General features: G+C 40.5%; 1 protein-coding gene across 10 annotated transcripts in view; it reads right to left on the minus strand.

Moving 5' to 3' along the window:
* The window catches only part of PHACTR1 (phosphatase and actin regulator 1), a 594,117-nt gene that overhangs the window by 124,304 nt on the left and 446,521 nt on the right, over positions 1-23,292 (minus strand). For 9 of the 10 annotated variants that reach the window (XM_057554724.1, XM_057554725.1, XM_028164473.2 and 6 more), the window contains 2 exons: positions 15,673-15,840; positions 13,360-13,566 (listed from right to left, as the gene is read on the minus strand). In XM_057554724.1, coding sequence (XP_057410707.1) covers positions 13,360-13,566; positions 15,673-15,840 — 375 coding nt within the window. The remainder of the gene's footprint in view (positions 1-13,359; positions 13,567-15,672; positions 15,841-23,292) is intronic. The other variant, XM_057554726.1, reaches the window with a different exon arrangement.

The raw sequence follows: 23,292 nt of genomic DNA on the forward strand, positions 1-23,292 counted from the left end.
TTTGCAGCAATGCAGACTAGTGCTGGTGCTCCCAGGGAGACCAGGCAAGGAGATGGCCAGGCAGTGGATAACTGGGTGGTTGAACCCGAGCCTTCCACGAGACAGGCGTAAAGGCAGGCGAGAAGGTCCAGAATGGGCAACGGAAAGGAGCCCGGATTGGACGGTGCCCACCAGGGAGGGCTGCTATCTTGAGCATCCAGGCAAAAGCTGAGAGCGAGTCAAATCAAAATCACAAAGTCATGGAGGCAAACATACACATGCTCGCCTGGTCTCAGCACACGGGAACCAGGGGGTCTATCTGTGAAGTTTTAAGCAGTAAATTTAGATCACATACAATGAAATACTACTTAGAGCATATCCCGATTAAGAGGTAGTACATTCATGGTGAAGGTATCAAGAAGTTCAAGCTAGATCCATAAATCTTTTTTTTTGAAGTCTTAATTTATTTTTTATTTATTTTTGGCTGCATTGAGTCTTCATTGTGGTGAGCGGGGGCTACTCTTCCTTGCGATGCGTGGGCTTCTCATTGCGGTGGCTTCTCTTGTTGAGAAGCACGGGATCTAGGCACGCGGGCTTCAGTAGTTGCAGCACTCGGGCTCAGTAGTTGCAGCATGTGGGCCCTAGAGAGGATTCTTTTTTTTTCTTTTTTTAAAATGTTTTATGTTATTCTATTTTATTTTTTTGGCTGCGTCGGGTCTTCGTTGCAGTGCACTGGCTTCTCTCTAGTTGTGGTGTGCAGATTTTTCTCTTCTCTAGTTGTGGTGCGTGGGCTCCAGAGCATGTGGGCTCTGTAGTTGTGGTGCACGGGCTTCTCTCTAGTTGTGGCGTGCAGGCTTTTCTCTTCTCTAGTTGTGGTGCATGGGCTCCAGAGCACGTGGGCTCTGTAGTTGTGGCACGTGGGCTCCAGAGCACCTGGGCTCTGTAGTTTGTGGCACACAGGCTCTAGTTGAGGCGCACAAGCTCAGTAGTTGTGGTGCATGGGCCTAGTTGCCCCACGGCATGTGGGATCTTAGTTCCCTGACCACGAATCGAACCCGCGTCCCCTGCACTGGAAGGCGGATTCTTCACCACTGGACCACCAGGGAAGTCCCTAGAGTGGATTCTTAACCACTGCACCACCAGGGAAGTCCCTAGATCCATAAATCTTATAAAGGCAAATGAGGACAGCTACAGTTCATCTCTAACCCTACATCCATCTGATGCGCGACATTTATTCACTGTCAGAGGACACACTCAGATTTCTTGCATTTATACTGATGGTGGTAGCTGGTCTAACCATCTGCAGGGTATCCCCATATCCCCATGAAATTCCGAGTGTACTCCCTGACACCTAAGGCTGGACCACAAGTTTGCCCGATGGATGACTGTCATGTTCTAACTGCTATCCTTACGGGAAGTTGCTTTTCTACCTAGGTTATCATGTTTCCTTCAGACATCACAGAACCCATGAGAATCAGATTTCATTTTCAGCAGCACTCAGAGCTGGAGAACAATGTGCGCAGCTTCTCCTAAAGAAGCAAGTGTCCTGCTATGAACCCATGGGCAAATGATCATCCAGCTCCTGCTTCAATGCCTCTCATGGCCTCCTGTCCTGCTGCTGAACAGCACTAGCTAAGGACACAGCAGGGAACAAGGCAGACTAAATCCCCACCCCCGGGGGAACGTACCCCTGGGACACTGAAACAATGTCCAAGAGGAAGAGCCAAGGGCAGCCGCTTGGTGCCCTCTGCAATTTCACGTTGACGCTGGGCAGCCCCAGTTACATTCATCCATCCAGTTGTAAATCCATCCAACAGCAGTAGCATGCATCTTATCCAAACATCAAGGAGACAGGCTTGGTTGAAATCAAGCAAATGCTGCTAAAAGTCCACAAAAGATGCCCTCTTCCTCCTCCAAAGTTAAATCCCTCGTTGTGGCTTTCAAGGTTCTCCACAGTTACCCTCAACCCACTGCTGGCCTGACCTTTCTTGACTTCCCTACAGGAATCCCACATCCCTGCCAAGCTGCGCTGTTTGCTATGTCTTGAACATGCTATGCCTTGCATGCATGTGCCTCTGTGAACCTTGCTTCCCATTTCCTGGAAAGCTCCTCACCCATCCCTACTAATTTTGCTTATCTCTATGGCTTGTCTTAAACATACATTCTCCTCCATGATGCTTTTCCTGATTCCTCCCAAAGGATTTGATCTCTTACTATTTGAATTTCTTTAGAACCATGTTTATACATCTTCACATTAAACATTTTCTGTAGCTTACAACCATCTACAACTCCGATAAGAAAACACTTTTTGTAAATTATATCAGGGCTGGAAGAGGACTTTGCTCATAGTGCAAAAAATACACAAAATATAAGTGCCATTCAGCCTTACAAAGGAAGGAAATCCTGTCACATGCCACAGCATGCATGAACCTTAAGGACATTATGCTAAGTGAAAAAAGCCAGTCACAAAAAGACAAATACTGTATGATTCCATTTATATGAGGTACCCAGAGTAGCCAAATTCATAGAAACAAGGAGTAAAATGGAGGTCCCCAGGGGCTAAGGGGAGATGAAAGAGAAAGGGGTGTTTTTAACAGGCAGAATTTTAATTTTGCAAGATGAAAAAGTTCTGGAAATCTGTTGCACAATGTGATTATATATAACATTACTGACTGTACATTTAAAAATGGTTAAGGTGGTAAATTTTATATTGTGTGTTTTCACCACTAAAAGAAAAGTGCCAAGTGAATTAAATCTCCAACCTAACAGCGCTCCAAAATAAGAAAGGTATTTTGTTGCAATCTTTGCCTTGATCATAGATGTCAGAGCAGAAAGCATCCTTTTAAACATGTTTTAATCCATAGATAGTCCTTAGATGCACTAAGAAAAGCATTTCTGCATTTTGAGAAAAGAAAATCAAGACCGGAATACTATGGAGAAATGGGTATAAAGAGTAAATTCAGGCAATTTCCCATCCCTTCAAAATATCAGTTATCAAGAGACTGTGAACCTTAAACCTCTTTATGAGGCCTCTGGGTTACGATTCATTTTTTCCGTTTAAAAGCACAGATGAGGTCCAGGGTCTCAATGCTGTAATTATCAGTTTTCTTGCACTTTCTGAGTAGAATACCGGGAGGGAAGGCAAGGACAGAGACAAAAGTAGTTAGGTGATTTGGAGGGTTGGAGAGGAAGCTGAAAGCGGAGAAGAAGCAGGGTGGGGTGGGATATACTGGGAAGAAATGGGGACAGAGAAATCTAATGAAATTACAGATCAGAATGTGGGTGTAGAACAGCCCACTGTAGATACTGTCCTCAAAACTAGAGAGACAGCTCTAAATAGAAATACTGGTTTTACCTTGACAAGCTCTGCATAGAGGATTTTCATTAGACATGTGCTGGGGCTGAAAAAATACCACAGGGCATGGCCGCTGTCTGGCAGGGAAATTTGCAGTTGCAAATACTTCGTAACATTGAAACTAGCAATCAACCAGTTCTGATAATACAGTAAGCTTCCCTGTATTTCAGGTTCTAAAGACACTGCAACTATACCCTGGGCCCGTCCACATTAGCAGAAGGACTTGTTTTTAAGGATCAGCAAGAGTTCCCTTTCTTTGCTGAGCTGTCGGTTTCTAGCTGTGGTCAAGTGCTTCCCATGTGATCTGCCCTGTTCTTGATTCTTAGACTGTCTCTTTCTAGCATGTTCTTTGAAACTCTTTATAATCGAGTGCCTTAAGAACATTACTTACTTTCAAAAGACTGGACAATTTTTTTGTCTTTGAGTTATACAAACAAAGCAGATTTTCTAATTTCTTAAACAGATTAAAAACCAAAGAGAAAAAAAAAGCAAACCAAAACAAAAAATAAATAAACAAAACCCAAAGAAAACTAATGATTCCATTGTTACGAATTTTAAGAATAGGTATCTTAGTAGAGATGGTATAAACTAATGGTTAAGAGGAGGGCTCTGGGGTAAAACAAAATGGGTAGAGTCTGTCTCTGGACTTACTAGCTACATCACCATGACTGAGTAATTTAACTTCTCTGAATTTCATTTTCCCCCTCTATGAAAAGGAAAGAATAAAGAAAATAGTATCTACCTCATAAGACTGAATGGTACATTGTAAATTTCTCCAAAAATGGCAGCTGCTGTTATTACCCAAGTGTGACTGTCAGACTGTGAAGCTCGGCTATCACAGAAGTTGATTATCCTTCATTCCAATGGCACTTGTGGGGTACCTAATCACAGGTACCTTATGCAGAAGGACTGGATTATTCACGCAACGTTTAACATTTGACTCCTGGAGCCAGGATGGCTGGAGAGGTGACTGATGGAGACTTAGAAAAGTAGGAGACAGTATTTTTTGCTTCCGCTACCCTTTTCCTCTGGGGTCAGCCATTATTCCAAGAAGGATGCGTTTTGAGAATCATTATCTCAGATCATATGCGTTATGCAACCAGCTCTGCTGGGCACTGTCCTTCCAGAATGGAAGGGAAGCTGACACCCAACAACTCCTGACCCTGTGATAGAGGCTGCTGTGCATACTGATGTTGGAGATAAGAAGGATGAAGATGACAGCAAGAGAAGAGGAGTCTGGGAGAGAAAGAGGGCTTCCCTCTATCCGGCTAAAGAACAGAGAAAACGCACAAGGCAAATAGTCTCCAAGTTAATTATGATTTTCCTGATCAAATGGAAGCAAATGCCAAAGCAGAGATATTTCTGCATATCGTTCCCTGATCGTGCATCCAGACGTAGCCTCAGCCCAGGCTCACGCTTCCTCCAGTATCTACTGGACCAGTAACCGCTGTCACTCTTTACCAGCCATGCTCGGTGCCTTTCAAGTTGTTGTCTGTTTCCTTTCAAAAATGTCAACAGAACGACGGACACTGAGAACATGCTAAAACTCTCAAGTCTCAACTTAAGAGTTCTAGAATTCTCAGTTTATTAATTCCTGCTCACATGGCCCAGGTGCCTCTACTGAGTAAGAGAACAGGGTTAATGGGGCTGCCTCATGGTGATGCAGATTCATTATGACTGATTGTTGACTTACAAAAATTGAGCAAGTCTAATGGAGTTTAAACCCAAAAGGAAAGCACCAGACTCGCAGTCGCACACCCCTGTACCTGTCTTGCCTTCGTCATATTTAAGAGGCTACCAGGTACAATATGGTAAGGATCATCAGCTTGTATGTATTTTTATCCATTTGACCCAAGCTCTATGGAGGTGAGATGTACACATAATAGATAAAATCCACTCTCTTGGGGAAAGAACCACGGAAGCTGGAGAGCCTAGGCTAATAGAGCAAGAGAGGCCTGCGGACACCAAGCCACCCAAGTTCTGGGCTCATGGCTGAAGTTGACATGTGCGTCTATTAATTGGGTAACTAGATAAATTAGATTTAACTTAATGTTAGTTTAAAAAATTGCTGTCAATTCTTCTTTTAAAATGTCTTATCTACTGGTCCATTCCCTCTCTTCCCACTGCCATCAGTCAGATGCTTTGAGCTTCTATTTCAACAACTGGAGCGGCCTCTTAAAGTGTCTCCCTGCCTCAAATTGTTCGATTTAATTCAACTAGTGATTTTGAAGAACGAGACACAGGGCAGGCCTCGGCGGCTTCTCTGTTGGGCCTTCAACCTTCCCCTCTTCCTGTTCATTCTACACAGTGACCCAGGAGTATACCTTAAAGTCTAGTTTTCATCATACCACCCATTCCCCAGCTCAAAAATTTCTGAAGGCTCTCCAGTGCCACGGGAATAAAATCTAAATCCTCACATGCCCTACCTGGTGAACGCTCTCTCTCAATACACCCCAAGATGGACCCTCCACCCCAGCTCAGCCTCCCTGTCACCGGCCCGAAGCATGGTCACCTCTGAGCCTTTGTGCAGGTCTTCTTTTCTGGAATGTTCTTTCCTCATTCTCTATAAAAGTCCTTCATGCTTTAAGGGTGGGCCTCAAGTTTCAGGCTCTCCTAGAACCCTTCTATCAGACTGTGCTGAACTGCAAGTATTACACCCAACAGTAGTTATTCTGGTGCTCTATTTTTGGATATTTAAAATATATATTCATATCCGTATATATATATCATATACATATACATTGAACCCTCATGTATTTGTACCCACTTTGATACCTAGCACAGTATTCTGCCTAGAGTTAGGTGTGCTGAATAAATATGTACTATATGCAGGAGTTTGTTTTTCAACATTTAATCTTTCTCAACAGAAATCTGGCATCTAAGTCTTAAAAGGTACCTAGCCCTTAAAACGTACATAATTTATTTCTAGAATTAGAATTAGCAATTCTCATACCAGGAATAAGTGAGGAAAAACCCAGAGATGCTTATAAAAATACATGCACACTGCTGAGATGTTGCGTTTTTTACAATAAGGAAGATGGAAACCTCTTAAGGGGTCCATCATGTAAATTGGGATCCCCACCACGTAGCTAACAAAATCACATTGTGGAATGTCTACTAACATGAGAACCAGTTCATAAGTCATCACTGAGAGCAAAAAGCAGGTGATAAAAGAAAATGTACAGTAGTATTTGATTTTTATTACATAAATGATAGATGGACATTGCTTATGTCCTAGAGGGAGGCTTACAAGGGCTTTTTTTCCTTTGTGGTTTTCTATGCATTTAAATTTGGGGGCACTAAAGTGTTATTAATGTGTTAATGGTTCCTTTAGAAGGAAATTTGCTCTTTTGAACCACAAACCCTGACTTGGATGGATGTGTACATTGACAGAGGAGCTTGACACAAACTTATATTTGAATTGTAACCTAATAAAACTCAGTGCCATGTGAGAGACATTCTGCCACCGTGGAAACAACATTCATTGAACTAGGAGTTGGGAAACACAGGGTCTAATTGTGGCTCTACTGCAGAATTCCTGCCAGCCCTGGAAAAGTCACTTATTTTCTTGAACCTCAGGTTTTTAATGATAGAACAGGTGAATATTCTTTCATCCCCATCCCATCTTACCAAAGTGTATAGAGATCAATTAGAGACTATTTATAAAAATAGCAAACATATTGTAAAAAAAGGCAGTCGATCAGTATCAGGTGGGATTATTATCAAGGTTGGAGAAACACCCCTCTGAAATCTTGAATCTCTGATTACACCACAACCTTACATCACAAAGTCACACCCGATTCGTGTGCTAATGTGCGGTGAAGTGCAATTTCACTAAATGCTCAATTTAAGAACTGTGGGTGGAGAGCCTCCCATCAAGCCTCTTAGATAGCCTCAACCACCAGAGGGCAGACAGCAGAAACAAGAAAAACTACAATCCTGCAGCCTGTGGACCAAAAACCACAGTTACAGAAAGATAGAGAAGATGAAAAGGCAGAGGGCTATGTACCAGATGAAGGAACAAGAAAAAACCCCAGAAAAACAACTAAATGAAGTGGAGATAGGCAACCTTCCAGAAAAAGAATTCAGAATAATGATAGTGAAGATGATCCAGGACCTCGGAATAAGAATGGAGGCAAAGATTGAGAAGATGCAAGAAATGGTTAACAAAGACCTAGAAGAATTAAAGAACAAACAAACAGAGATGACCAATACAATAACTGAAATGAAAACTACACTAGAAGGAATCAATAGCAGAATAACTGAGGCAGAAGAACGGATAAGTGACCTGGAAGACAGAATGGTGGAATTCACTGCTGCGGAACAGACTAAAGAAAAAAGAATGAAAAGAAATGAAGACAGCCTAAGAGACCTCTGGGACAACATTAAACGCAACAACATTCGCATTATAGGGGTCCCAGAAGGAGAAGAGAGAGAGAAAGGACCAGAGAAAATATTTGAAGAGATTATAGTCGAAAACTTCCCTAACATGGGAAAGGAAATAGCCACCCAAGTCCAGGAAGCACAGAGAGTCCCATACAGAATAAACCCAAGGAGAAACATGCCGAGACACATAGTAATCAAAGTGGCAAAAATTAAAGACAAAGAAAAATTATTGAAAGCAGCAAGAGAAGAACGACAAATAACATACAAGGGAACTCCCATAAGGTTAACAGCTGATTTCTCAGCAGAAACTCTGCAAGCCAGAAGGGAGTGGCATGATATACTTAAAGTGATGAAAGGGAAGAACCTACAACCAAGATTACTCTACCCAGCAAGGATCTCATTTAGATTTGATGGAGAAATCAAAAGCTTTACAGACAAGCAAAAGCTAAGAGAATTCAGCACCACCAAACCAGCTCTACAACAAATGCTAAAGGAACTTCTCTAAGTGGGAAACACAAGAGAAGAAAAGGACCTACAAAAACAAACCCAAAACAATTAAGAAAATGGTCATAGGAACATACATATCGATAATTACCTTAAACGTGAATGGATTAAATGCCCCAACCAAAAGACATAGACTGGCTGAATGGATACAAAAACAAGACCCATATATATGCTGTCTACAAGAGACCCACTTTAGACCTAGGGACACATACAGACTGAAAGTGAGGGGATGGAAAAAGATATTCCATGCAAATGGAAATCAAAAGAAAGCTGGAGTAGCTATACTCATATCAGATAAAATAGACTTTAAAATAAAGAATGTTACAAGAGACAAGGAAGGACACTACATAATGATCCAGGGATCAATCCAAGAAGAAGATATAACAATTATAAATATATATGCACCCAACATAGGAGCACCTCAATACATAAGGCAACTGCTAACAGCTATAAAAGAGGAAATCGACAGTAACACAATAATAGTGGGGGACTTTAACACCTCACTTACGCCAATGGACAGATCATCCAAAATGAAAATAAATAAGGAAACAGAAGCTTTAAATGACACAATAGACCAGATAGATTTAATTGATATATATAGGACATTCCATCCAAAAACAGCAGATTACATGTTCTTCTCAAGTGCGCACAGAACATTCTCCAGGATAGATCACATCTTGGGTCACAAATCAAGCCTCAGTAAATTTAAGAAAATTGAAATCATATCAAGCATCTTTTCTGACCACAACGCTATGAGATTAGAAATGAATTACAGGGAAAAAACCGTAAAAAAGACAAACACATGGAGGCTAAACAATACGTTACTAAATAACCAAGAGATCACTGAAGAAATCAAAGAGGAAATAAAAAAATACCTAGAGACAAATGACAATGAAAACACGACAACCCAAAACCTATGGGATGCAGCAAAAGCAGTTCTAAGAGGGAAGTTTATAGCTATACAAGCCTACCTAAAGAAACAAGAAAAATTTCAAGTAAACAATCTAACCTTACACCTAAAGAAACTAGAGAAAGAAGAACAAACAAAACCCAAAGTTAGCAGAAGGAAAGAAATCATAAAGATCAGAGCAGAAATAAATGAAATAGAAACAAAGAAAACAATAGCAAAGATCAATAAAACTAAAAGTTGGTTCTTTGAGAAGATAAACAAAATTGATAAGCCATTAGCCAGACTCATCAAGAAAAAGAGGGAGAGGACTCAAATCAATAAAATCAGAAATGAAAAAGGAGAAGTTACAACAGACACCGCAGAAATACAAAGCATCCTAAGAGACCACTACAAGCAACTTTATGCCAATAAAATGGACAACCTGGAAGAAATGGACAAATTCTTAGAAAGGTATAACCTTCCAAGACTGAACCAGGAAGAAACAGAAAATATGAACAGACCAATCACAAGTAATGAAATTGAAACTGTGATTAAAAATCTTCCAACAAACAAAAGTCCAGGACCAGATGGCTTCACAGGTGAATTCTATCAAACATTTAGAGAAGAGCTAACACCCATCCTTCTCAAACTCTTCCAAAAAATTGCAGAGGAAGGAACACTCCCAAACTCATGCTATGAGGCCACCATCACCCTGATACCAAAACCAGACAAAGACACTACAAAAAAAGAAAATTACAGACCAATATCACTGATGAATATAGATGCAAAAATCCTCAACAAAATACTAGCAAACAGAATCCAACAACACATTAAAAGGATCATACACCACGATCAAGTGGGATTTATCCCAGGGATGCAAGGATTCTTCAATATACGCAAATCAATCAATGTGATACACCATATTAACAAATTGAAGAATAAAAACCATATGATCATCTCAATAGATGCAGAAAAAGCTTTTGACAAAATTCAACATCCATTTCTGATAAAAACTCTCCAGAAAGTGGGCATAGAGGGAACCTACCTCAACATAATAAAGGCCATATATGACAAACCCACAGCAAACATCATTCTCAATGGTGAAAAACTGAAACCATTTCCTCTAAGATCAGGAACGAGACAAGGATGTCCACTCTCACCACTATTATTCAACATAGTTCTGGAAGTCCTAGCCACGGCAATCAGAGAAGAAAAAGAAATAAAAGGAATACAAATTGGAAAAGAAGAAGTAAAACTGTCACTGTTTGTGGATGACATGATACTATACATAGAGAATCCTAAAACTGCCACCAGAAAACTGCTAGAGCTAATCAATGAATATGGTAAAGTTGCAGGATACAAAATTAATGCACAGAAATCTCTTGCATTCCTATACACTAATGATGAAAAATCTGAAAGAGAAATTAAGGAAACACTCCCATTTACCATTGCAACAAAAAAAATAAAATACCTAGGAATAAACCTACCTAGGGAGACAAAAGACCTGTATGCAGAAAACTATAAGACACTGATGAAAGAAATTAAAGATGATACCAACAGATGGAGAGATATACCATGTTCTTGGATTGGAAGAATCAACATTGTGAAAATGACTATACTACCCAAAGCAATCTACAGATTCAATGCAATCCCTATCAAATTACCAATGGCATTTTTTACGGAGCTAGAACAAATCATCTTAAAATTTGTATGGAGACACAAAAGACCCCGAATAGCCAAAGCAGTCTTGAGGCAAAAAAATGGAGCTGGAGGAATCAGACTCCCTGACTTCAGACTATACTACAAAGCTACAGTAATCAAGACAATATGGTACTGGCACCAAAACAGAAACATAGATCAATGGAACAAGATAGAAAGCCCAGAGATTAACCCACGCACCTATGGTCAACTAATCTATGACAAAGGAGGCAAAGATATACAATGGAGAAAAGACAGTCTCTTCAATAAGTGGTGCTGGGAAAACTGGACAGCTACATGTAAAAGAATGAAATTATTAGAATACTCCCTAACACCATACACAAAAATAAACTCAAAATGGATTAGAGACCTAAATATAAGACTGGACACTATAAAACTCTTAGAGGAAAACATAGGAAGAACACTCTTTGACATAAATCACAGCAAGATCTTTTTTGATCCACCTCCTAGAGTAATGGAAATAAAAACAAAAATAAACAAGTGGGACCTAATGAAACTTCAAAGCTTTTGCACAGCAAAGGAAACCATAAACAAGACGAAAAGACAACCCTCAGAATGGGAGAAAATATTTGCAAATGAATCAACGGACAAAGGATTAATCTCCAAAATATATAAACAGCTCATTCAGCTCAATATTAAAGAAACAAACACCCCAATCTAAAAATGGGCAGAAGACCTAAATAGACATTTCTCCAAAGAAGACATACAGACGGCCACGAAGCACATGAAAAGATGCTCAACATCACTAATTATTAGAGAAATGCAAATCAAAACTACAATGAGGTATCACCTCACTCCTGTTAGAATGGGCATCATCAGAAAATCTACAAACAACAAATGCTGGAGAGGGTGTGGAGAAAAGGGAACCCTCTTGCACTGTTGGTGGGAATGTAAATTGATACAGCCACTATGGAGAACAATATGGAGGTTCCTTAAAAAACTAAAAATAGAATTACCATATGACCCAGCAATCCCACTACTGGGCATATACCCAGAGAAAACCGTAATTCAAAAAGACACATGCACCCGAATGTTCATTGCAGCACTATTTACAATAGCCAGGTCATGGAAGCAACCTAAATGCCCATCAACAGACGAATGGATAAAGAAGTTGTGGTACATATATACAATGGAATATTACTCAGCCATAAAAAGGAACGAAATTGAGTCATTTGTTGAGACGTGGATGGACCTAGAGACTGTCATACAGAGTGAAGTAAGTCAGAAAGAGAAAAACAAATATCGTATATTAATGCATGTATGTGGAACCTAGAAAAATGGTACAGATGAGCCAGTTTGCAGGGCAGAAGTTGAGACACAGATGTAGAGAATGGACATATGGACACCAAGGGGGGAAAACTGCGGTGGGGTGGGGATGATGGTGTGCTGAATTGGGCGATTGGGATTGACATGTATACACTGATGTGTATAAAACTGATGCCTAATAAGAACCTGCAGTATAAAAAAACAAACAAAACAACTAATACTAAACTTTCATTGGGTTATTTGTATGGAAATATGTTAATATAAATGTTTCAGACATTACATGAAATTTCTAAAAATCTTATATTTGTATGTGTATGGAAATATGTTAATATAAATGTTTCAGACATTACATGAAATTTCTAAAAATCTTATATGGTCTGGTATAATGTTATATGTAATAATCCTAGTTATTACTTTAAAATGTATATCTCAGAAATTAAAAAAAAAAAAAAAAAGAACTGTGGGTGCATTTGTTAAATAACACTTGAATAATGAAAATATAAAATCATTTCAGGTTATTACAAGATACTGAATATAGTCCCCTGTGCTATACAGTAAATCCTTGTTGTATACCTATTTTATATATAGTAGTTTGTGTCTGTTAATCCCAATTATAATCTGAAAGAACTATATAACTGAGTCACTTTGCTGTATATCTGAAACTAACACATTATTGTAAATCAACTATACTTCAATTTTTAAAAAGTTATTTTAGGACAACATTCCTCAGCTTGCTCTTCTCTAAAAGTATTTCCCACAATACTCTGCAAATTACTCTTTCTTTTTTTTTTTCCCGCCCCCAAAGAGAACAGCACAGACATAAATTTTAATAGAAGAAATACACTGGGCTTCAGATCAATTATTTAAAGACAAAAAATTTAAAGCTTTGGCAAACTCATTATGAAGGGAACAGGCGCTACTCTTTATCTCTGCAAAGATTTTGATGGTGAATCTAATTCACCTACATGGGCAAGTAATCTTTACTTAGCCACATAAATGCCAATGTACACGTTTACAAATGCATGCGACTGCAGCCTCTTAGCCTATGACCGGCAGGTGTATATCGCATGCTTCTGGACACGAACACACAAACCCAGGTCACAACGGCATGTACCAAGACACACACAGAAATCCCCAAATGTCCCACAGAGCGACCTTACCAAAGAGGTGCATCGGGCCCCAGAGAAAAAGAAAAAGCACAAGAAAGGATCCCTTGAAGGGAAGGCACGGCTGCGGGTCCCCAGAAGACATCTTGACTCACCTGTTAAGTGGTTGGCAATCCTGGCAGTGGGTTTGGGAGGCAGGGCAGGGGGTTGCTTGAGGAGAGAGAGCTGCTTCACTGGGGTCTCCTCATGGTCTCCAGGGAAAGCAGCAGGTTTTTTGGGGGGCAGGAGCAGGACGGGTTTGGCTGAAGGATCTTGGGACAGGAGGACTCCAGACTCACTGGCAGAGGGACTCTCTTCAGACACTGAGGGGACAACCACATGACACACAGCGACATTACACAAACGCAGTGCAGGTGCGGCCGGCGGAAGCCGGGGGGCACACAGGACAGGGTTAGCGACACAGCAGAGCACCGATTGTTCCAGGCTGTCACAGTCGCGTGGGGTGTTCAAGAGAGGACGCCAGAAATCCAATAAAGCCATGGTGAGGGTGGGGGAAGTAGGGGGGAGGGAGAGACAGAAAACGGAGAGAGCTGGAAAGAGCAAGAGGGAGAAGAAGGAAGAGGACGCTTCCTCAAACCATCCAAAGCTTCATCCCTTCAACCTTGGTGTTCATAATGCAAATTCTACGGGTGCTCCAAAATGGGACTCACGGGACCACAGCGACAATCAACAGATGGCGGGTGTAGTGGATCAAGGACCAGGAGCCCCCCTCTGAACCAAACCAGCACCAAACGCCGGCATCTTCCTTTGGGCCTGTTTGCCCTTTGCTGGCAAGGAAGAGCGGATGCATTCCGGGGTCTTGTTTTTGCCTGCTGGGTGTCCTTGTGTCCCTGCTCCCCGGGTCTGAGGACAGCCTAGAGGCTGACGCTGGGCAGGTGATCCCCACATGCGTGGGGCAGCGGCTGGTCCCCCAGGTTTGGGGCCGTCCGAGCTGGGCAGCAGCATCCAGGGGGTGCTCTGCAGTCTTAGGGGCACCTTCCCGCCCCTGCCAGCTCCGATCCACCTGGGTAAGGCGAAGGATGCCCCAAATCAACACCCTTTTCATTTTCCACCTTCCTTTCTCCTGCACTCGCCAGAAGCATGGTTTTCTGCTTTTGATTCTGCCCATTTCTCATTGCTCTGCCCCGGGCCTGCCTCTTCCTCTCCCCCATGGCGGGGCGGGCGGGGGGGGACCAGGACCGGCTCCAGTTAAGAGCTGTCATGGGTGGTAGCACAGGCTCTCCTACCATGCCGGCAACCCGGCCAACGACAGAACGAGACTCTAAGACTTTCCTGGGATGACAGATCTCACTACAGCAATCACATCCATCTGATCCCAATGTCACAAGGAAGGCTGGGAAGAAGGCTCAATTTACTGCTTTAGTTGGAACAATCTCCCCAGCCTCGGGAGGGGGAGGGAAATGCAACTCAGACGCATATCTCCCCCTCCCCATCACTGCTACGGGAAGAAAGCCTCCCCCGCCCTCTTCCTTCTCCCTACTCTGGGTAGCAGTGTTTCCGGCAGTCAAAGCCCTGTACACAATCCTCGGGAGAACTAGGTTCTCTCCTGTCTCAAGGGACACCGTTATCATCAGTGCTGGACACACCGATGGAGCAGTGACTCCCTGGGTCCCAAAGTGAAGCATGGCGCTGACTCTGAAACACCATCCCGCTCGCCTCTCGTCTGAGTTCCGTGACGCAGACTTCGCACACGGTGTGGGGGAAGGCCATGGCCTCTCTACCCAGACTCCAGATATTCCCAGAGGCCCCATCCACCAGGCTTGTCTCCTGACAGCAAGGACCTCTCCTTACTGGCTGTCGGGAGGGTGTCATCTTCTGGCTAATGAGGACCATTCTGCAAACCTTGTGAGGGAGTGAGTACCGGCCACTCAGAGGGCTTTGGACCAAAGAGGGCGTGACAGATGGCATCAAAATTATCTGTCAGCAGGATACCGGTAAATTGTAGACAATTAACACATTAATTGATTTTATATAGTAAATTGGTACAATTTACTAAATCGATATAACTATTAACTGGTATATTGGGATTAGGATTCAAAGGCATACCAGGGCCTTATGACCAGGTAGACTTAGACAGGTACCCTACAGAAGCACAGGACTCTTTAGCTTTATCTTAACAGAAATGAGGGTTAGAAAACAGACATTTTAAATCATCAGTATTACAAAACAAGACATATCTTCTTTAAAGAGATTAAGATTATAAAAACGTTTTTAAAGACTGTAGAAAAATAAATGGACACATCCTCCATAGTTTTACACTCAGCATGTACTAACTGGTCACTTTCATCCCCATTTCCAGGAGATCCGTATGTTCAGGATGGTTCAAAATAGAAGCCGAAGTCCAGCCAGGCTGAAGGCCCCCAACACCGCATGCTGGGGACCAGTTCCACATCTACCAGGGGCATTACCTGTCCCATCCATGATGTCGGAAGGTTGGAGCACCTCGTATGAGCAGGGATCCCTGGGCATCGGGACTGGCTCCATCTCGGACAGGGCGGGCAGAGACAGCTGGCTGGAGCTCAGGGACTGCCCGTTTTCCAGGGAGTCATCTTCATTCGATATGGAGAGCTCCCCGTCTGTCAGAGCGAGGAGATCGCAGAGTTAGACCACGCCTGCCTTCCAGGCAAGGGTGACATTTACAGCCTGCTACCTGAGTCTAGATGCTTTTGAACAATCTGTATCAAGGCCAGTATGGAAAGTCTACACTTGTTCTTTTGCTTTTAAGGCATCTAACCACCAGGGCAACAATTTCCAGTGATCTTCAGCAGTATGCCTGTTTTCTCTCCATTCTTCTAATTATCGACAGATGAATGGATAAAGAAGATACGGTACATATATACAATGCAATATTACTCAAGCATAAAAAAGAATGAAATAATGCCATTTGCAGCAACATGGATGGACCTAGAGATTATCATACTAAGTGAAGTAAGCCAAACAGAGAAAGACAAATATGATACTGCTTATATGTGAAATTTAAAAAAAAAAAAAGATACGAATGAACTTATTTACAGAGACTCACAGACACAGAACACAAACTTATGGTTACCAAAGGGGAAAGGGGGTGGGGAGGGATAAATTAGGATTTACATATACACACTACCATATATAAAGTAGATAGACAACAAGGACCTACTGTATAGCACAGGGAACTAGTCTCAATATTTTGTAATAACCTATAAGGGAAAAGAATCTGAAAAAGAATATATATGTGTGTGTGTATATATGTGTACATACATATATAAAAACGTGTGTACACATATATATGTATACACACATATATAAGAAGAATATATGTGTGTGTGTGTATATACACACACAAACACACATATATAATTGAATCACTGTGCTGTACACACCTGAAACTAACATGATATTGTAAATCAACTATACTCCAATTTTTAAAAATTTAAAAAATTGTAAAAATCATTATCTACCATATTTTCTATGTGTTTTTTAAATGAATATAAATTTTTCTTCATAATTTTTGAAAACTTGGAAAACCTGAGCAGGACTCAGAGATTGGAAAACCAGGTCAGGAATTCCTACTTTGAAGAGCAAAGGGCTTCAAGCACTCAACAGGCACCAGGACACGGTACACCAAGGCCCTAGGAAAAACTCACCCTGTCTTCTCTTTATCTCCGCTCACATCCAATTTCTCTAAATGTCTAGGAGGGTTCTAAGCTCCAGCTGAAGGGCTGCAGCAGCTCAAAGACTCTGGGAGGTGCCAGGATTCTCCCAGTGCCCACCAGTGATCCTGCCCAGTGGGGTGCAGACTTTGATCTTGCTCTAAGCTCAGCAAGACAAGGGGCAGCTAGTTAACACCATGGTGGAGGATCAAAGGCTCCTGCACAATGGCCGTTTGTCAAATCAAAATTCCCCCAGTGTGATTTCATCCTAGCCCAGGGGAGTCCTAGATAACTAGACATTAAAGTCAAATTAATTTTTAAAGAGGGCTGAAAGCTATTCCAGTCAGATGAATAAATACCCAGATGAAAGACTCTAAGTTATGTTTAGGCAGAAACACAGAAGCCAGCAAAGCAATTACCTGCCTTAAAATGGGAAGATGGATAATTTACTTGTAGAAATAAAACAGTAAAATGACTCCAAGGTTAATCTTGGATAAATAATCCTTTCCTTTTGCTATGTTCCTCCCAAGGCTTTAATTTTATACACAGTGATAATATGGCCACAAAAGATTCCTCTGCCCACCCCCTTTGCCCCCCATTAGAACTGGCCTGATGAAATGTATGTTCAACAGAGCAATTTACAAACCAACAGGCTTTAGATAGCACATGGTTCAAGGACATATGATATTTGACCTGAATTTTTTATAAACATAGGAAAAAAATATATATAATGGACACCAAAAAATCATCTGAAGCAGACAATATAAAGCACTGATTCTTGAAGATTGTGGGGGGTTTCCCCTTCTTTTCACTTGGTCTTTTTATGTGTCTCAAATGGTAATAGCAGTCATGATAATTGTGATTAACAATATGACTACTTCTTATTAATAAGAGACGAGCAGTGCAGACTCTCAGGCCAATGCTATGGAAAGTACACAGCTGAACTGAGCGTACCCAGGATGGGAAGGGCTGTGGGTGTGAGTGTTAGTGCATCAACATCCCATAATGGATGGTCCCTGGTCCTCTTAACACGCTTTGGTTTAGCTTGTTCAAACTGACACCGTGGGAAGTAGCTCTACTTCAAATTCCCAGTTGGTGGAATAATGATGTAGCTGCCATTAGGTTTAATACATCTCTGGGAAACCACTTTGATTTTTGATGTTCCAAGTGTAGTAAAAGTCTTGGATAAGACAACCAGAGGAGGAAGGGGTTTCAGGGCTGTTGCCATGTTCTGCTTCTTTGGGGCAAAGATGTGATGGAATGATTGCTATACATTTTAACTGTTAAAAGTACCATAGATGCAATATTAGGAAAAAAAAGATACAACAGAAGTTGCCATTACGTTAGATTCTATGAATCTCCGTTTCTTTTCATCAAGGCAGTTAGCTTAGTGCTAGAAGTTTTGGTGGTAACAGAGAAGCAATATTACTCACTCCTCTTGTGACTGATTAACTCTCAAAAAATTTAGCTCCCTATGGATTAAAAGTGCCTTTACTAAATCACAAAGGCTCAAACCACTTGGGAGAGGAAACAATCTTGCGAATTCCACTGTCATAATTTCTAAATACACATTTCCATTAAAAAAATGAAAATAGGAGAAAAAAGAATAAGACACCGATCATATCTCTACTTTAACAGAAAATTTGTTTTTCAATATTTTCCATAGTTGTGACAAATTTTATTTTGTGTTTTGTTTTTTAAAACTTTTATAAGCATTATCATTTGTATAGTTATCATTTAATAATTATACTGAATGAATATACATATGTTTATTTAGTTATGTCTCTGTGGTTGGTCACAAAGGGATTTCCAATGTTTTATACTATTATGAAAACAGAAATCTCTGCTGACTACCTCCCTGTATAAAATCTTTTCTGCAATTAGAATTCTCCCCCTTTAGGAGAGATTCCAGTAAATGAAATTTATGCGTATTACTATTTTAATGTCTAGTGACACATACCTAGATCTTGTGAAATTGTTTTTATACAGGGTTTGTCAATTTACACAGCAGCAATATACAGACCACACAAATGTCTTAGCTTTTGGTCATTTCCTCAACATTTACATTGATAACCATGTTTTATCTATTGACCTACCTACTTACATACATGTATGTATATACATATCTAGTAGAAATAAATTAAAACCATGCAATAGGTACACATTTATTATTAATATCATTTGTGACTAACTAAGATGGGAAGTGACAAAACTGAAATCTGATTTGGATTCATATCACACGGAGAGAAAATGATGCTGCTACTGTGAAGTAACTGTTATTTTAAAATTCTTACGACATTTTCAAATGTACAGAGAAGTAGAAGCATTAATGTAATGGACTCCTTATACTCATCACCAAGCTAAGGAATTAGCTGGGAATTCCTAATGCTTGGTAATTCCAAGTTTGATTAAGCTGAAGACTATTTAATTGACATATAGTTGATTTACAATGCTGTGTTAATTTCTACTGTACAGCAAAGTGATTCACTTTTACATATATATACACATTCTTTTACATATTCTTCTCCATTATGGTTTATCACAGGATACTGAGTATAGTTCCCTGTGCTACACAGTAGGACCTTGTTGTTTATCCGTTCTACATAAAATAGTTTGCATCTCTAAGACTGTTTAGGCTCTCCATGTCTTTTTACTATTTGCCAGCTCTGTTTATCAGCATCATGAGAAAAACTGTTTCTTCCCCCTAGGAAGAATTTAACCCTCCTGAACAAAATGAGTCTTATGGATTATTTGTACTTTCATCTATCTAGATCATCACCATCTCTTGCTATGATGAACGAGAAAGAGCTCACTGAGTACTGGAAATTATTTTGATGTTTTACATGATCTTCTAAAATTATCTGGAATAATGGTTTTCAAAATGGTGCAATTACCTCCAAGCATAAAACATTTCCTACTAGAATTAATTAAGTGTGAATAGGAGGAAGGGAGAAGGCAGGAGACTAGATGGGTTAAGGCAATGGTTCTCAAACTTTAGTGGGCATCACAATTTCCTGAAGGGCAGTAAACACAGATTACTGGGCCTCATCCCCAGAGTTTCTGACCCAGTAGGTTTGGGGATAGGACTGAGAATGTGCATGTCTAATAACTTCTTGGGTGATGCCAAAGCTGCTTTTGCAGCTCAGGGTTCCACACTCAAAGAACCACTGGACTGGAGGTAAGGATCGCACAGGCAGGAGAACCTGGAAGAGCAACAGTGCCTTTTCATGATGAGGTTTAGGGCAGGGAACGTTGTTCACGTGGCTAACATGGAACAAAGATGGTTGGTTTAAATCTCAAAGAGAAAGCAGGAGGTGGTATTGTCTAACCATGGATTATGAACTTGTCACAAAGGACAATGGGACTGGAGAGAGCAATAGGGTGGAGAAGAAAAGTAAAATGTAAGCCAGATGCAGACATATATAAAAGGTAAAATCAGGTCACAGAATTGGTAGAGAAAAGAATGCAGAAGTGAGTGCAGGTCAATGTCATGACTTAAACGATGAGTGGTAGAAGGCAATGGATTAAGATAGAGAACTGGCCACGGCCACTGTCTTCTCTTTCTTGTGGGGCACAAGAAATGAAGACTCTGGCACAATCAGGCTAACACCAAATCAAGGAGAGTGAAGGGGAAGGTGAGAGTGAATGAATTCATTCAAGTGACAAACACATGTTGAGACCCTATCGTTAACAACAGGGATCAAATACCAGAAACCGCCAACCGTCAGAATAGATTTGCTATTAGCTCCTTAGGATATACATGGAGAAACTACTGCCAGTTCTGCTGGCTCCAAACCCTGAAGCTGAACCACACCCTGCCCTGCCTCTCCTCCCACAAGCCAGGCATTGTGCTAAATGCTAAGGAGAAAACAGACATGCCTTGGGGAAAGAGTGGGCCAAGCCATGATGCAGAAAGGCAGACAGGGAGGAATTCATGCAAGTTAGCTGGTGTGAGAGTTGAGGAAAAGAAGCAAGAGTGAAAAGTTAAGCCCTGAGAAATGGATGAAGAAAAATAAGAGGTGAAGGAAGGTGGAAGATGTGGGTGCTCAGAATAGATGGAGATCATGTAGAGGATCTGTCTTGCATAAAGTTCTCTTAATGTTCTAAAAATACAGTCTATATAAAAGTTGTGTTCCAGAGGATTGGCTCAAAAGATATATTTAAAAATATTGTTTTTGTTCTAATTCAGTTTATTGAGGAATTACATCTACCTATAACTGGATGTCACCTTTGTGACTATATTCCAAAAAAATTTTGTTTTGTTATTGTTCTTTGTTTTGCTTTAGGAATACTCTCCGGTTTTAGGGCGATTGACATCAACTTCTGATCAATTAAATTTCTCAAAGCTTAAGGTTAACAAGTTTGTTTTTTTTTTTAATAAGTAGATGAATGTTGCCATGGGGAATGGGCAACAGGAATTCTTTCGGGTTCTCCTGGATACCTCCATGATAACAGTTTCTACTTTGTAAAAATCGCATGAAAGTTAGACATTTTGTTCTGAGAGAGCTCAGGGTTCATGGCCCTTTGAAGCTTAAGATAAAAGAGTATCAATTTTAATTCTGAAAACCAAAAATACTTTAATATAAACTTAAGCCTGTAATAGGGAAGAACAAATCTGACTCCATATTGGATCTGTTTCTTTTAACCTTTGTATTCCATTGCTTTTGCTACAAGTTAAGAATGTTGCCTAGCGCCTGAGATATACAGGAGAGCCCATTCTCAAGACTCTGACCTTTAGAGGTATAACATTCTTCCAATCATAAAGAGATAAAAAGTTGCTGAACAGAGAATAACATTTGTCTTGGAGGTTTACAGGAACATTGTAATAGGATGTTGACCTATGTGGGCAGCTGCAAGAACAAAGGATTCCAGCACCAAGAAGTTTGCACCAACCAACCACACCCCCTCCCCTCTGAGTAGGAAAGAAGCCTGAATTCTAACTTGGGGAAGATGTTCTTTGGGACACGAGTCCACCATCTTCTCAGTCTGCTGGCTTCCCAAATAAAGTCGCTATTCCTTGCCCTAACAACTCTTCTCTCAATTTACTGGCCTGTTGTACAGCGAGCGGTACAAGCTTGGACTCAGTAAGAAGCTCACCACTGAATTTGATTTTCTAGGATATGCATTATGGTTTATATAAAAGCCTATGCTTAGAAGTGTATTTCTAGTTGGATAAGAATTGCTTACTTGATAAATAATAGATGAATATGAGTATAAAGAATTGCTTTACGGCTGTATATTGAACCATTATTGTAATAAATTTCACACAGATCAAAAAACTAAAACTTTAAAACTAGGATAAATTGTTTAAATAAATACATGTATATACATACACACGCATATATACTCACATACATATTTATTTATTTAGGTTGCATAAGACGGAAGCCAGATGGATAGTTTTAACTTACTCATAAACATTTACATTTTTAATTTGCAAAATAAAATGCTGTACACCCAATATAAGAAAAAAGAAGGCAGCATAATGGGGAAACATGAACTAAACATAGCTAATAAAATAATGACTATTCCCAGTATGCAGAGTATTTGTACAAATAAATAAAAATCAAGTCCCAGGTGCCACTTGTGAAATGCACAGCCTGGCTGGGAATGAAAGAAATGCAAGTGAAATGACCCTGTGGGTGATGCTGAACCCTAAAAATGTGCTTGAAACAATGTCAAGTACAAAAGCAGGAATGGAGAACAAAATGTACATGTTGATTACAATGCCCTCAAGATGAGATATGCATGCATGCTGGCAAAGTTCTGAAGTGAATTTGGCTTGCTATGAGTAGAGCTTAATGATCATTAACTATTTTTTTCCCTGTGGAGATGCTTACATATATAAAAAAATAAAACAAAAAGTGGCATGCTAACCTTGTTAAGTTAAATGAAAACATAATAGTTTTGTTGGAGGGGAAAACCCCTTCCTCACTCCTCTGGTTTCTTGAGGAGGTATTTTCCCTGAGCCCGGCTTCCTACCCCTTCTCCACAGTTACCTCATTGCTAGGATGCAACTTCTGCATGAAAGACTGTTAGTATACTTGTAGTAGAGGAGAATAACGAAATGAAATCATGGTTACATTGATGCTTCCACTATAAAGAAAAATGATTATGTAAGTGAAGCACCATGTGAGAATTTTAGACTGAAAACATTGGGAAGTGTCAGCTACGCTGCATCTCTGTTGGTAACGCAACTGTGTAGAATTCACACATGCAGGCCTGTGAAAATTCAAACACGTTTTAATTGACTGGCGATCACCAATGGCTATAATTAAAGCAAAATCAAAAAGTGAAGCTACCTTTGTTAAAGCAAACCATCATCTTTGTGAGGACATGGAAGAAGAGCCCTAATGCAAGTGTTTGCTAATTGTTTTTTTTCCCTTTGAGACAAGAGCT

The sequence above is a fragment of the Balaenoptera acutorostrata genome, chromosome 10 (genome assembly GCF_949987535.1).
Source record: "Balaenoptera acutorostrata chromosome 10, mBalAcu1.1, whole genome shotgun sequence".
NCBI classification, from domain to species: domain Eukaryota; kingdom Metazoa; phylum Chordata; class Mammalia; order Artiodactyla; family Balaenopteridae; genus Balaenoptera; species Balaenoptera acutorostrata.